The sequence below is a fragment of the Phacochoerus africanus genome, chromosome 8 (genome assembly GCF_016906955.1).
Source record: "Phacochoerus africanus isolate WHEZ1 chromosome 8, ROS_Pafr_v1, whole genome shotgun sequence".
NCBI lineage: Eukaryota > Metazoa > Chordata > Mammalia > Artiodactyla > Suidae > Phacochoerus > Phacochoerus africanus.
In genome coordinates this window covers 138474123-138489403 of record NC_062551.1, presented here as the reverse complement: position 1 = coordinate 138489403, position 15281 = coordinate 138474123, and the positions used below count along the sequence as shown (strand labels likewise).

Here is a 15281-nt window from a genome sequence, read left to right as displayed (position 1 = left end):
ATATATCCAGACAGTTCATACAGACAGAAAATTAGCAAAAAAACATAGGCCTTAAATGACACACTACAGATAGATGTAATTATAGAACATTCCATCCCAAAGGAGAATATATATTCTCCTCAAGTGCACATGAACAGTCTCCAGGATAGATGTGATCTGGAGCCACAAGCCAAGCCTCCAAAGTTGAAATTATATCTAGCATCTTTCCTGACCACAATGCTATGAAATTAGATATCAAGTACAAGAAAAAACAAACAGAGAAAACACAAATAATTGGTGGCTACAACCAATGGATCCCTGAAGAAATTAAAGGAAAAAAAATACCCAGAAATAAATGACAATGAAAACATGGCTATGCAAAACCTATGGAATTCAGTAAAAGCAGTTGGAAGAGGGAAATTTATAGCAATACAATCTGATCTCAGGAAATAATAAAAATCTCAAATAAACAACCTAACCTTACATCTAATGCAACTAGAGAAAGAAAAATAAACAAAAGCTAAAGTTAGCAGAGGAAAGAAATTGTAAAGATCAGAGTAAAAATAAATGAGACAGGGATGAAGAGAACAACAGAAAAGATCAATGATTGAAACTTAGTTCTTTGAAAACATCAACAACAGTGATAAACTTTTAGCCAGATGCAACAAGAAAAAAAGGGAGAGGGCTCAAGTCAATAAAATTAGAAATGAAAAGAAGTTACAGCTGATATCATAGAAATACAAAGGATCATAAGAAACTACTAAAAGCCACTATATTCCAGTAAAATAAACAATCTAGAGGAAACGGACAAATTCTTACAAAAGTGCAACCTTCCAAGTCTGAACTGAAATTGCAAATGTGATTAAAGAAAAAAAAAAAAACTTCCAAAAAAAAAATATCCAGGATGAGAAATTTTTCAGGTGAATTCTATCAAACATTTGGAGAAGAGCTAATACCTATTCTACTGAAACTCTTCTAAAAAAATTGCAGTGGAGGGAACACTCCCAAGCTCATTCTATGAGGCCATGTTCACACAAATATTAAAACCAGACAATGATATAACACAAAAAAAGAAAATTATGGGCCAGTATCACTCATGAACATAGATGCCTCAACAAAATATTAGCAAACTGAATCCAACAATATTTTAAAAGGATTGTACACCATAATCAAGAGGGATTCTGCAAATCTATCAGTGTGATACAACCATATTAACAAAATTTAGAAAAAAAAATCATATGCCAGTTCCCACTGTGGCTCAGTGGTAATGAGTATCCATAAGGATGTGAATTCGATCCCTGGCCTTGCTCAATGGGTTAAGGATTCAATGTTGCCATGAGCTTCAGTGTAGTTCAGATCTGGAGTTACTGTGGCTGTGGCAAAGGCCAGCAGCTGCAGCTCTGATTCAACACTAAGCCTGAAAATTTCCATACACTGTGGATACAGCCCTAAAAAGACAAAATGATAAATAAAAATTTAAAAATAAAAACAACATAATTATCTCAATAGATGCAGAAAAATATTCTGACAAAATTCAACACCCATTTATGATAAAAAAAAAACTTTCTAGAAAGTAGGCATAGAAGGAACCTACCTCAATGCAATAAAAACCATATATGACAAACCCACAGCTAACATCATTCTTAATGGTGAAAAGTGGAAAGCAGTTCCAAGAAGATCAGGAACACAAGGATGTTCACTCTTACCATTTTTATTCAACATAGTTTTGGAATTCTCGTCACAGCAATCAGAGAAGAAAATGAAATAAAAGGAATACAAATTGGAAAGTTGTCACTGTTTTCAGATGACAAAGTATACACAGAAAATCCTAAAGATGCTACCAGAAAACTACTAGAGCTCATCAAAGAATATGACAAAGTTGAAGGACACAAAATTAACACACACACGCACTATTATATATAAAACAGACACACAGATAAATAACAAGGTCCTAGTATGTAGCATAGTGATGTCTACTCAATATTCTGTAATAACCTATATAGAAAAAAAAGAGCAGAAATATGCATATGCATAACTAATTAACTTACTGTAAACCTGAAGCTAATACAACATTGTAAATCAACTATACACCAGTAAACTACAGGCTTCCCTTGGAGATACTGCGAATTGAGTTCCAGAGCAAATATAGAAATAAAGCAAATCACATGAATTTTTCGGTTTTCCAATGCCTTTAAAAGTTATGTTTACACTGCAACATATTCTATCAACTGTGTAATAACAGCACTATGTCTACAAAAACAATGTATATGCCTTAATTGAAAAAACACCTTATTGCTAAAAAAACTATCATCTGAGCCTTCAGCAAGTCCTAATCTTTTCACAATAGTTACCAAAATGTAACACAAAGACATGAAGTGAATAAACGCTATTGAAAAAATCTGGCATTTGCTAGATGTATGGTTGCCGCAAAACTTCAATTGTGATAAACACATTATCTGTGAAGCACAATAAAGCAAAGTACAATAAAACAAGGTATGTGAAGGTATGTATGTATGTGAAGGTATGTGAACTCGCCCAAATATGAATCTTCCTCCCTGTTTTTTCTCATTCTTAGTGAATGATGCTACTGCCCATACTAACCTTAACCCAGAAACCCCAGAGCCAGCCCTGGTTCTCTTTCTCTCTTCCTTCTTCATATCCAAATGCTTCTAGATCCAATATATCCAATATCTCAAATACTGAACCTCTCCTTTTTCTTCCATTCTCAACCATTGCCTCATTGTATTTATCGCTTCTCTAACTTACTAAAAATGTCCTGCTATATGAAATAATCCATATTCCCTACTCCCTCCAAATCATAACATGTGCTATTGAAGAACATAGTTTTCTTTATTTTTTTTTAATTTTTTTTGTCTTTTTGTCTTTTTTGTTGTTGTTGTTGCTATTTCTTGGGCCGCTCCCGCGGCATATGGAGGTTCCCAGGCTAGGGGTTGAATCGGAGCTGTAGCCACCGGCCTACGCCAGAGCCACAGCAACGCGGGATCCAAGCCGCGTCTGCGACCTACACCACAGCTCACGGCAACGCTGGAACCTTCACCCACTGAGCAAGGGCAGGGATCGAAACTGCAACCTCATGGTTCCTAGTCGGATTCGTTAACCACTGTGCCACGACGGGAACTCCAGTTTTCTTTATTTTTTTATTACAGCTGATTCACAACGTTCTGTCAATTTCTGCTGTACCGTATAGAGCGAACTTTTCAAATGCAAATCTGATCATATGGCATTCTTTAATATATTTCACTGGTACATCACTGAAAGAGCAATTACAAATTTCTTGACTTGGCACACCAAATCACTGATCTATCCCTTATTACTTTCTCAATCTCATCTTCCTTTACTCTACATATAATACCTTTCATTCTGGCACTATCCAACCACTTACATTTGCAAATTATCTGATAGCAAAGCTTGATGCTTTTTACAGATGCCATTCCACCTTTTTTTTTTTTTTTTTTTTTTGCTTTTTAGGGATACACCCATGGCATATGTAAGTTTCCAGGCTGGGGATTGAATAGGAACTATAGCCACAAGCCTACGCCACAGTCACAGCAATGTCAGATCTGAGCCGCATCTGTGACCTACACCACAGCTCATGGCAATGCTGGATCCTTAACCCACTGAGCAAGGCCAGGGATTGAAGATGTATCCTTATTGAAACTAGTCAGATTCATTTCCACTGTGCCACAATGGGAATTCCCATTCCAGTTTCTTGACTGCTCTTTTCTATTACTTGTCTCTGTATCTTACACTTTATGAGACTCAGTTCTTTCCTCCAAAAAGCCCTTCTTGACACTGATCTGAGTTCAATGTCCTACAATATTATCCTGTATAGTACTCCTTTGTCACATTTGACACAATTTTACCTGAGCCCTGTTATCTAGGAAAACTTTGAAGGCTAAGAAATTCCCTTATCCCTTTGTTTCAGGAAGTGGTTTGTTGCAAAGGAGAGCCCTTCCACCATATTATTTAGATTATATGCATGGATGTCCTTCTTTATCTTTGCCCTGATGCAGACTCTATAAATTCTCATTCTTTGCCTATTAGTGATTAAACTGCATTATCCCCGTTGAGCAATTGGAACAAAATGCTTGTTAATCTAATTGCCCTTTCTATCCAATAAATCACGAAATTCTGTCAAATAAATCTCTCTTCTATTTGCTCCCTATAATCTATACTCTCTACCAATGTATTAAATCAGCTCTTATAAACTAGGGTCCAAATTATAGACTCTCCATTAATTTTACTTGCCTGATTTCTTATAGTCAAAAAATTCATCTGAAGTATAAATATTTTTGCTTTTTCTTTTTTCCATGACAAGATAAGTGAACTTCAAAGATTTTTAAAGAAAATGCATAGTTCTTTCACAGATTTTTGTCCCATACTCAGATCCATATTTTTCATTATTTCTTTGATTAATGCTTCTCCTTAGTTTGCTTTATTTTCTCTACTATAATTCTCATTCAAGTATAGTACATATCCTGGAACTCACCTCAACATCTTTTTTTTTTTTCTCATCATTTTCAGGTATTTTTTCTCAATTTGGTGGAGTCATTCTGTCAAAAGTTAGCATTCTCATATTGAGGCTTTTTTATTAGCTTGTCAGGTATTTCAGTTATGTGGATGAGACTAAGCTCCTTTCTGATGTTCCTGTCTGCCCTATCACAGATGAGTTCTGCCATATACCAGCTTGCTACTGTAACCCTGTCTATACTACTGCCTCTCCATGAAATTTCTCCTATGATCTGTAGCAATAGATCCCATCTGCCATTTGATTCACTATTACCCTTCATAAACAGGGTGATTTGCAGAATTCCCTCTAGTTCTTGTCATTTTGTTTTACGTATCAGGAGGCATAGCTTAAAGTCAGGCTGACCTAGTTTTTACCTTTGATTCAGTCTTATCTTCATTATATCAAAAACCCTTCACTATGTTTAAAAAGACCTCTATGAAATACTCTTTTATTTAAATGTTATCCTTTATTAGTCTCTACCAAAGATATGATTTCCTCTAATCTTTATGGGAGGAATGTTCATTGCATTTGTGTGTTTGTTTTCAGGGCAACAAAATATGCAACCTCATATATGCTCCTTTGATATACTGATTATTTTGAGATGTAGGTACTTAAAAAACAGCAAATGGCATGCCCTGAACTTCCTTTAACTGGCTAAAAACAGATCTTATAAAAGGCACTCAGTTGTCATAAGTCCACTCCCAGGGGTTTCAACAACAAGAGAAGAAGGAGTCTTGTCACAGGAAAGGAAATTAGATTAGAAGGGGAAAAGATCAGAAGACACCATACCCAGATGAATTTTGTCACAAACTATTCTTTTAATTCCATTCATCTTTCCTAAAATTAATTTACTTCCTCCTAAGAGGCCTATATCCTCCCTCCCCTTTACTTATTAAGATGGTACTTAAGCATGAATTCCCACCTTGGGGAGTTACTCATTGTTCCTTGGGTATTTCCTAAGTATATATGAGGTTTACATGTTAATAAACTTGCTAATCTGTTTGAGAACATAGCAATCTCAGCCAAGAACTCAGAATAGAGGGAAACTTCTTCTTCCTCCTCTACAGCAGTTTGGGGCCAAGGAGGTTGAGTGCATGAGTAGGAAGTGAGGGAGAAGAATACAGAAGGGAATTTAGATGACTAGGTAGGTAGCAGTCCTGGTCAGATGCTGCAGTTCTCACCAGAAGAGAACCATTACGTTTACACTGCAGTTTACATTAGAGTCCTGCTTCCCACCAAGGTATGAATAATTCCTCTCTTTAAAGAGATAAACAGAATGATCATCAACTATAGGCAGAATCAGCATCTCTGATAGAGAGTAAGTAACCTCTAAACAGTACTCAAGCTTTATGATGTCCTTAAACAATTATCTTGTAAAATGCCAATACAGATATCACATCAAACTTGTACAAATGCCATAAACCATTTGATATCTGAGGACAAATGGATGTATCTTCTTTCTAAGGAAAAGCAATGCATTTCCTCCACTAGAGGAGTGATGACTCTGGAAAAAGTCAGAATTTAAATTTCAGTTCTGGGTTTTAAATTCCAGTTCTACTACTTGCTAGCTATGTGAACTAGGGTAAAGTAACCCATTTGGCTTCCCTTCATAATCTGTAAAATAAAGATAACCTCACTGGGTTTTTGTGAGAAAATACTTGTAAAGCATTTAGAATAGTGTCTAAAACATTTCAAGGATCCAAATAATGTTATCTGTCAACAGTTTCATAGTGATACTTAAAATGATATAGCATTTTAGAATTTAAAAAGGAGTTCAGTATACCTTATTTGATACTTAAAAAATAGTAAATGAATTTATTTAGCAATTTATCCAAATTAACATAATTAAAAATAATGAAATTAATAAATTAATAATAAAAGACAATCGGTAGTAATATTTTCAAACCAATATAAGGAATTAAAATATTATAGCAAAAGCTTGATAAATATAACATATGCTTAGGCAAAAAACTATCAAGAACCAACAAAACAAATGGTAGAATAATAAAAAATCTATACTACTTGCTATAGTAATCTTGGAATGAAAATAACTATTGCTAATCTTATTATAAAGCATAATGAGGCATTTCAAAAGAAAAGTAAGGACTTCTGTAACCTGTTTTGTATGAGAGTACTTTCTGTTCTAACGGGAAGAGTACTTTAAAATGCAAATTCTAAAACTATATTCAATTCAGACTGTATGTAATTACACATAGAGATTCCCAATTAATTTGATATTCTAAATGCATTTTTACTTATCTTTCGTTTTCCTTTTTCCCAGTTTTTAGTTCTTTTATATGTATCCAGCCCCTACAGTCTTTTTCTATTCCATTTGTGATGATTTTCTATCAAAATTTCTTAATCTGGCACACAATTTCTCAGGATATTTGAAAAATGTAACTCATAATATTCCCACAGGTATTAAGTTAAAATGGAATAAACACATGTAGTAATTTTCATGTTTTTATTCCAGCTGTAATATAGTCATTTAACAGTCACAGGTAATGGTGAGTATCTTTGTGAAACTCCCTAACTAGCTAGGAAGATTTTGCATTATTTTAAATCATTATTTCTAAGGTTCATTTGGTAAACACTTGGGGAACATACTCTAGTCAATTCTCAAAAAAAAAACCCAACATTAAATAACAACATTAATCAAGCAATATTAAATAACAAAATGAAATTTAGAATCATATAAAACTATAAAATTTTTAGAAAAGAAAAACAGGAGTTCCCGTCGTGGCACAGTGGTTAACGAATCCGACTAGGAACCATGAGGTTGCGGGTTCGGTCCCTGCCCTTGCTCAGTGGGTTAACGATCCGGCGTTGCCTGTGAGCTGTGGTGTAGGTTGCAGACGCGGCTTGGATCCCGCGTTGCTGTGGCTCTGGCGTAGGCCTGAGGCTACAGCTCCGATTCAACCCCTAGCCTGGGAAATTCCATATGCCGCAGGAGCGGCCCAAGAAATAGCAACAACAACAACAACAAAAAAAGACAAAAGACAAAAAAAAATACAAGAACAAAAACCTTACACATATTTCCACCACTCAGATGTGCCTATTATCATTTTTTAAATATTCACTTCCAAATACCCACTACCCTCCCACCCAACACTGAGCTTATCTTTTCACTCACTTAACAGGGTCTTGTACAGAACTTTTTTTTTTTTTTTAATTCGATGAAGCTCACTTTACCATTTTTTCCTTTTAGACTGTGCTTTTAGTATCAGGTCTAATTCTTTGCTTAGTCCTAGATCCCAGAGACTTTTCAATTTTATTCTTCTAAAAGTGTTATAATTTTAAGTTTTACATTTAACTCCAAGATCCATTTTGAGTTTTTTATTAGCTGTGGCAATTACATTGAGGCTGATGTGTGTGGTGTATGGAAAATTGCTCTACGAACATTTAACGAAAAGGTTGTATTTTCTCCATCAAGTTCTATGCATGTTTTGTTAGACTTACATGTATGTATTTCATTTTTTGAGTGATTATAAATGACATTATATACTTAATTTTGGTGATCATGTGTTCATTGCTAGAATATAGAAATACGGCTGATTTGTGTTTGTTTACTTGGCATCCTACAACCTTGCTAAGCTCACTTTTTAGTTCTAAGAGATTTTTTTTTGGTAGGTTTTGTGGGATTTTCTAACAGGTTATTATTTCATCTTCAAATAGTTTTATTTCTTCTCTTCTCAACTGTATGTTTTTATTTCCTTTTCTTACTTCATTGCACTCGCTAGACTTCCCAATAGTATGTTGACTAGAGAAATGAGACCAGGCATCTTTGCTTTGTTCTCCATCTTGGGGAGAAAGCATTCAGTCTTTCATTATTAAGCATATTGTTAGCTATAGGTTTTATGTTGAACTCTATAAAAAACAGGAAGCTCCTTCTATACTTACTTTTCTGTGTTTTCTTTTAAATGATGAATGGATTTTGAATTTTGTCAATGCTTTTTCTACATGAACTGATATGATACAGTATTTGATATTTTTTAGTCTTGATATTTGAATTACATTAACTGACATGAAGCATGTTTTCTTCTATTTTTACCTATATGAATATTTTGTAACCTCCAGCTAGATATCAAGTTTCCCAATAGTCAACACACAATGGTGATTTGAACATGCCAGTGTCACCAAATTAGCTGTTTAGAAATTGAATATTTTTATCTCTTCCATTAATAATCCAATTATTAATCAAATGCCTGGAATTAGACATTGAAAAAAATAAACTATTTCCTAATGGAATTATTCAAATATGGAAACTTGAAAAAAAGTGATCTACTTTTAATTAAAAAACAAATATTCTGAATCAACAAAAAGATTCTAGAACTAAGAAATGAGAATAGCAAAGTGGCAGAATATAAGATTAAATAAAATTTCAACTGTATTTCTGTATGCTAATAAATAACAATCCAAAATGAACTTAGGAAAATGATTTCATTCACAGTATCATAAAGTTAAATAAAATACAGAGAATTAAATTTTAACAAAGTAAATGAAAGATTTGTACACTGAAAACAACAAAATTGACAGAATTAAAGAATATTTAAGTAAAATGATATCATGTTCAAGGACAAGAATACTCTCTATTATAAAGATGGTAATTCTACATAAATTGATTTATAAATTCAATGTAATCCTTATTACTATCCCAGCAAGACTCATCACAGAAACTGACAAGCTGTTTCTAAAATTAATTTGTAAATACAATGGATCCTGAATAGTCAAAGAAAAAATGTTGAAAAACAAAAACAAAGCTTCAGAACTCACACTTTCCTATTTTGAAGCTTAACTACAAAGCTACAGTAATCAAGACTACATAGTATAGCATAAGGATAGACATACAGACAACTGGAATATAATTGAGAGTCTAGAAGTAAATTCTTACATTTATGGCTAAATGATTTTTAACAGAAAATATTGAGGCAATTCACTGGGGAATTGGGGCTGGTATAATTGAATTTCCAAATGCAAAAAAACGAACTTGGACCCTTACTCCACACCATATAAAAATTCATTCTGGATGAAAGATCTAAACTTCATAGATAATTTTTTTTTAATTCTATAAGAAAACAAAGAAGAAAAAATATTTGACCTGGAATATAAGATATTGGTTTATATAATTTAGGTACATAATTTAAAAGCTAAAACTTTACTCCCAAACATTTCTTTAAAATGAAACTCTAATTAAGCCAATTACCTTTTTCAAAGAAGGGCAGAAATTAAAGAAAAGTCTGTGGTTATATGCTTTGAATCTTTCAGGAAGATGCCAGTTCTGAATTATTTCTTCATCAGAAATCACATGATGATCCAGTGCCTTGAGAGGCCATATACCGTTGACAAGAACATGTCTATATCCTTTTTTAAGGCTTACTGGACAATCAAACATAGTAAGGGCAATGAGGCTTGGACAGGCAGATAACACACATACATTCCTTAACTTTGCAAACCCATTGTCATGAAGATAGAGAAGTTTTAAGTTCTTCAATCCACTCCAAAATTTGGATTCTGGTAGACTCTTTATCTGAAATATTATTAATAATAATTCTTTAAATACAGATATAAATTTTAGATGAATTATGTGGAGAAAGGAAAAACATTAAACAACTTCTATAATTCAATATTTTCCCAAATAGCAAATTTCTCATCAGTAAGCAAAAGCAGAATTCCTTATTACCCAAATGATGACTGGAGTAAACCAAAATACACTATGCATCTGTAATTAACAGTGTAACTAAATAAAAAGATATATTCAATTCAATAAAAGTTCCTTTATAATAAGCCCTCTTTAAACATTTCTAACATACATTCCTTTATCTAATTGCTGTGGCTAGGACATCCAATACTATGTTGAGTAAAAGTGGTGAGAGGCGGCATCATTATCTTGTTCCATGTGTTAGTGGGAGGGCTTTCAGCTTTTCTCCATTGAGTATAATATTAGCTATGGGTTTGTCATAAATGGCTTTTATTATGCTAAGGTACGTTCCCTCTATACCCACTTTGGTAAGAGTTTTTATCATGAATGGATGTTGGACTTTGTCAAATGCTTTTTCTGAATCTATTGAGATGATCATGTGCTTTTTTACTTTTTTTTGGTAAATGTGGTGTATGATATTGATTGATTTGCAAATGTTGAACCATCCTTGTGAACCTGGGATGAATCCCACTTGGTTGTGGTATACGATCTTTTTATATGCTATTGGGTTTGGTTGCCTAAAATTTTTTTGACTATTTTTGCCTCCATATTCATTAAAATGTTGGCCTATAATTTTCTTTTTTTGGTAGTACCTTTGTCTGGTTTTGGTATTAGGGTGGTGATGGCTTCATAGAGTGTCTTTGGGAGTGTTCCTACCTCTTCAACCTTTTGCAAAAGTTTAAGAAGGATTGGTATTAAGTACTTTTTTGTATGTTTGGTAGAATTCGCCTGTGAAGCCATCTGATCCTGGACTTTTGTTTGTAGGGAGTGTTTTTATGACATATTCAATTTCATTTCTAGTGATCAGTCTGTTCAGTTGATCTATTTCTTCTCGATTCAGTTTTGGTGGGCTATAAGTCCTCATTGTTCATTTCTTTGAGGTTGTCAAATTTGTTGGCATATAATTGTTCATAGAATTCTCTTATGTTTTTGTATTTCTGCAGTATCTTTTGAGATTTCTCCTTTTTCATTTCTTATTTTATTTATTTGGATTTTTTCTCTCCTCTTATGGTGAGTCTGGCCAGAAGTTTGTCAATTTTGTTTATATTTTCAAAGAACCAGCTCCTGGTTTTACTGATTTTTTTCTATTGTTTTTTAAATCTCTATTTTATTGATTTCTTTTCTGATCTTTATGATTTCCTTCCTTCTGATGACTTGAGGTTGTTTGTTCTTCTTTTTCTAATTCATTTAGGTGCTGGGTTAAGTTGTTGATTTGAGATTTTTCTTCTTTTTTGAGGAAGGTCTGTATCACTATGAATTTCCCTCTAAGCACTACTTTTGCAGTATCCCAGTGACTTTGAATGATTGTGTCTTCATTATCATTTGTCTCGAGGTATTTTTTAATTTTCTTTTTGATTTCCTCAATGACCCATTGGTTTTTTTAGTAGCATGTTGTTTAGTGTCCATGTAGTTAGTATTTTCTTATTTCTTTTCCTGTGGTTGATTTCTAGTTTCATGCCATTGAAGGTATCCAGATTGGAAGAGAAGAGGTAAAAGAGTCACTGTATGTAGATAACATGGTGCTATATATAGAAAACACTAAGGACTCCACAAAAAAATTACTCAAACTGATGAACGAATTCAGCAAAGTAGCAGGATACAAGATTAACATTCAGAAATTGGGTGTATTTCTGTATACTAACAATGAAATATTAGAAAAGGAATAAAAAAATATAATACCTTTTAAAATCACTCATCCCAAAATTAAATACCTAGGAATAATCCTGTCCAAGGAAGTGAAAGATATATGCTGAGAACTAAAAAACGTAAATCAAGGAAATTAAAGAGGATTCAAAGAAATGGAAAGATATTCCATGATCCTGGGTTGGAAGAATTAACATAAAGTAAAGACGCCCTTACCACCCAAAGCAAAATACAGATTCAAAGCAATCTCTATCAAATTACCTGTGACATTTTTCACAGAACTAGAACAAATAATCCAAATTTTATATGGCACCATAAAAGACTCAGAATTGCCAAAGCAATCTGAGGAATAAAAAACAAGCAGGAGGTTAACTCTCCCTGACTTCAGGCAATATTAAAAGCTACAGTAAGCAAGACAGCATGATACTGGTACCAAAATAGACATACAGACCAATGGAAGAGAATTGAGAATGCAGAAAATAAACCCAGACACCTATGGTCGGTCAATTAATCTTTGACAAAGGAGGCAAGAATATAAAATGGGAAAAAGACAGCCTTTTCAACAATTGGCGATGGGAAAACTGGACATCTGGATATAAATCAATGAAATTGGAACACAACTTCACACCATCCACAAAAATAAACTCAAAATGGCTTAAAGACCATCAAACTCCTAGAGGAGAACATAGGTAAAATATTCTCTGACTTCAACCTTAAAAATGTTTTCTTAGGTAAGTCTCCCAAGGCAACAGAAATAAAAGCAAAAATAAACAAAAGGAACCTAATCAAACTGGTGAGCTTTTGAATAGCAAATAAAACCATAAAAAACAAAAAGACAACATATGGAATGGGAGAAGACAGTTGCAAACAATGCAACTGACAAGGGCCTAATCTCTAAAATATACAAACAACTTATACAACTCATCAGCAAAAAAACCCAACAACACAATTGAAAAAATGGACAAAAGACCTGAACAGACATTTCTCCAAAGAAGATATACAGATGGTCAACAGGCACATGAAAAAATGCTCAACATCACTGATTATTAAAGAAATGCAAATCAAAATTACAATTAGGTACCACCTCACACAAGTCAGAATGCATCATTAATAAGTCCACAAATAACAGATGCCGGAGGGGGTGTGAAGTAAAGGGAACCCTCCTACACTGCTGGTGAGAATATAAATTGGTATAACCACTGTGGAAAATAGTATGGAGGCACCTTAGGAAACTAAATATAGAATTACCATATGGCCCAGCAATCCCACTCTTGGGCATATTTCCAGACCAAACTTTCCTTGAAAAAGACACATTGACTCATATGGTTCATTGCAACACTATTCACAATAGCCAAGACATGGAAACAACCTAAATGTCTATTGAAAGATGAATGGATTAGCAGATGTGGTATATATACACAATGGAATACTACTCAGCCTTAAAAAATAACAAAATAATGCCATTTGCAGCAACATGTATGGAACTAGAGACTCTCATACTAAGTGAAGTAACTCACAAAGAGAAAGACAAATACCATATGATATCACTTATATCTGGAATCTAATATATGGCACAAGTGAACTTTTCCACAGAAAAGAAATTCATGGACATGGAGAACAGACTTCTGTTTGTCAAGGGGGAGGGGGAGGAGGTGGGAGTGGGATGGACTGGGAGTCTTGGGTTAATAGATCCAAACTATTGCATTTGGAGTCGATAAGTAATGAGATCATGCTCTATAGCACAGGGAACTATATCTAGTCACTTGTGATGGAACATGATGGTGGATAATGTGAAAAAAAGAATGAATATATATGTGTGTGTGTGTGAGACTTGGTCATTTTGTTATACAGTAGAAAACTGACAGAACACTGTAAAACAACTTTAATGGTAAAAATAAAAATCATTAAAAATAAAGATAAAACAAAATACATTCCTTACATAATAAAATTAAGGGGTCAAAACAATGTGATACTCCACATTAACAAAACAAAGGATAAATACCATATGACCTTGACATTGGTCTTGGCAATGATTTTTCAATTTGACACCAAAAGTGAAGGCAAAAAAGCAAAACTGAACAGGTGATACAATGCCAAACTAAACAGCTTCTACAAAGTAAAGGAAACCATTAATAAGGCAATCTACTGAATGGGAGAACATATTTGCAAATCACACATCTGAGAAAGGGCTAATACACAAAATATATAAAGAATTCGCATGATGATAGCAAAAAAAAAACAATCCAACTAAAAAACAGGCAGAGAATCTAAATTAATATGACAAGGTAGTCAACATTGCCAACCATCAGGTTACTGCATATCAAAGTCACAATGAGATGACCTCACACCTGTTAGAATGGTTATTATCAAAAATACAAGAAATATCAGGTGTTGTCAAAGATGTGGAAAACAGGGAGCCTTGTACAGTATTTGTGAGATTGTAAATTGGTGTAGCCACTATGGAAAAACATCATGAAGTTTGCTCAAAAAATTCAAAATAAAACTGCCATATGATACAACAATTCTACTTCTAGGTATTTATTTCAAGGAAACAAAATGCTAACTGAAAAGTACACATGCACCCCCATGTTTACTGCAGCATTATATACAATAGCCAAGACATGGAAAACACCTAAGTGACTATCTAGGTGTGAACAAATAAAGAATGTGTGATATACATACACAGTGGAATATTTGTCATAAAAAGAGAATGAAATCGTGTTATTTGCAACAACATGATGAAGACTGAGAACATTATATTAAATGAAATGTCAGACAGAGAAAAACAAGTACCATATGATCTCACTCATATTATGTGGAATCTAAAAAAATAAATAAAACAAATGAATAAAAACCCAATTCTCAGATACAGAAAACACATTGATGACTCAGAGGCAGAGGGAGAGGGTAAAATGGGTGAAGATGCTCAAAAGGTACAAACTTTCAGTTATAAGATAAGTAAGTCTTGGGGATATAACATACAGCAACAGATATATTTGTTAAGAATACTGGATAATACATTTGAAAGTTGCTAAGAGAGTAGATTTTAAAAGTTCTCATCACAAGCAAAATAAATGTAACTCTTTAGTGACATATTATTTTTGGACATGCCCATGGCATGCAGAAGTTCCTGGGCCAGGGATCAAACCCACGCCACACCACTGACAAGACCAGATCTTTAACCTGCTAAGCCTTTAGTATGTATGCTGACTTACTGTGATCATTTTGCAATATACACAAATATTGAATCATTATGTTGTACACTTAAAATTAATATAATGCTATAGACCAGTTATGTGTCATTTAAAAAAATGAGTCAAGAAGTATTCTTAATCCAGACTATGAGTATAAGAAGTAAAATAAACCAAATCACATGCTGTTGGTTTATATATTTTAGATTGAAATGGTTACTTATATTTAAAATTTTGG

At 33.6% G+C, this 15281-nt stretch overlaps 1 protein-coding gene across 1 annotated transcript in view; it reads right to left on the bottom strand.

Annotated features, from left to right (window-relative positions):
* LRRIQ3 (leucine rich repeats and IQ motif containing 3) overlaps positions 1 to 15281 on the bottom strand; it is a 186014-nt gene that overhangs the window by 156143 nt on the left and 14590 nt on the right. The window contains exon 3 of the mRNA XM_047788644.1: positions 9714 to 10037. Within this exon, the coding sequence (XP_047644600.1) occupies positions 9714 to 10037 (324 nt within the window). The remainder of the gene's footprint in view (positions 1 to 9713; positions 10038 to 15281) is intronic.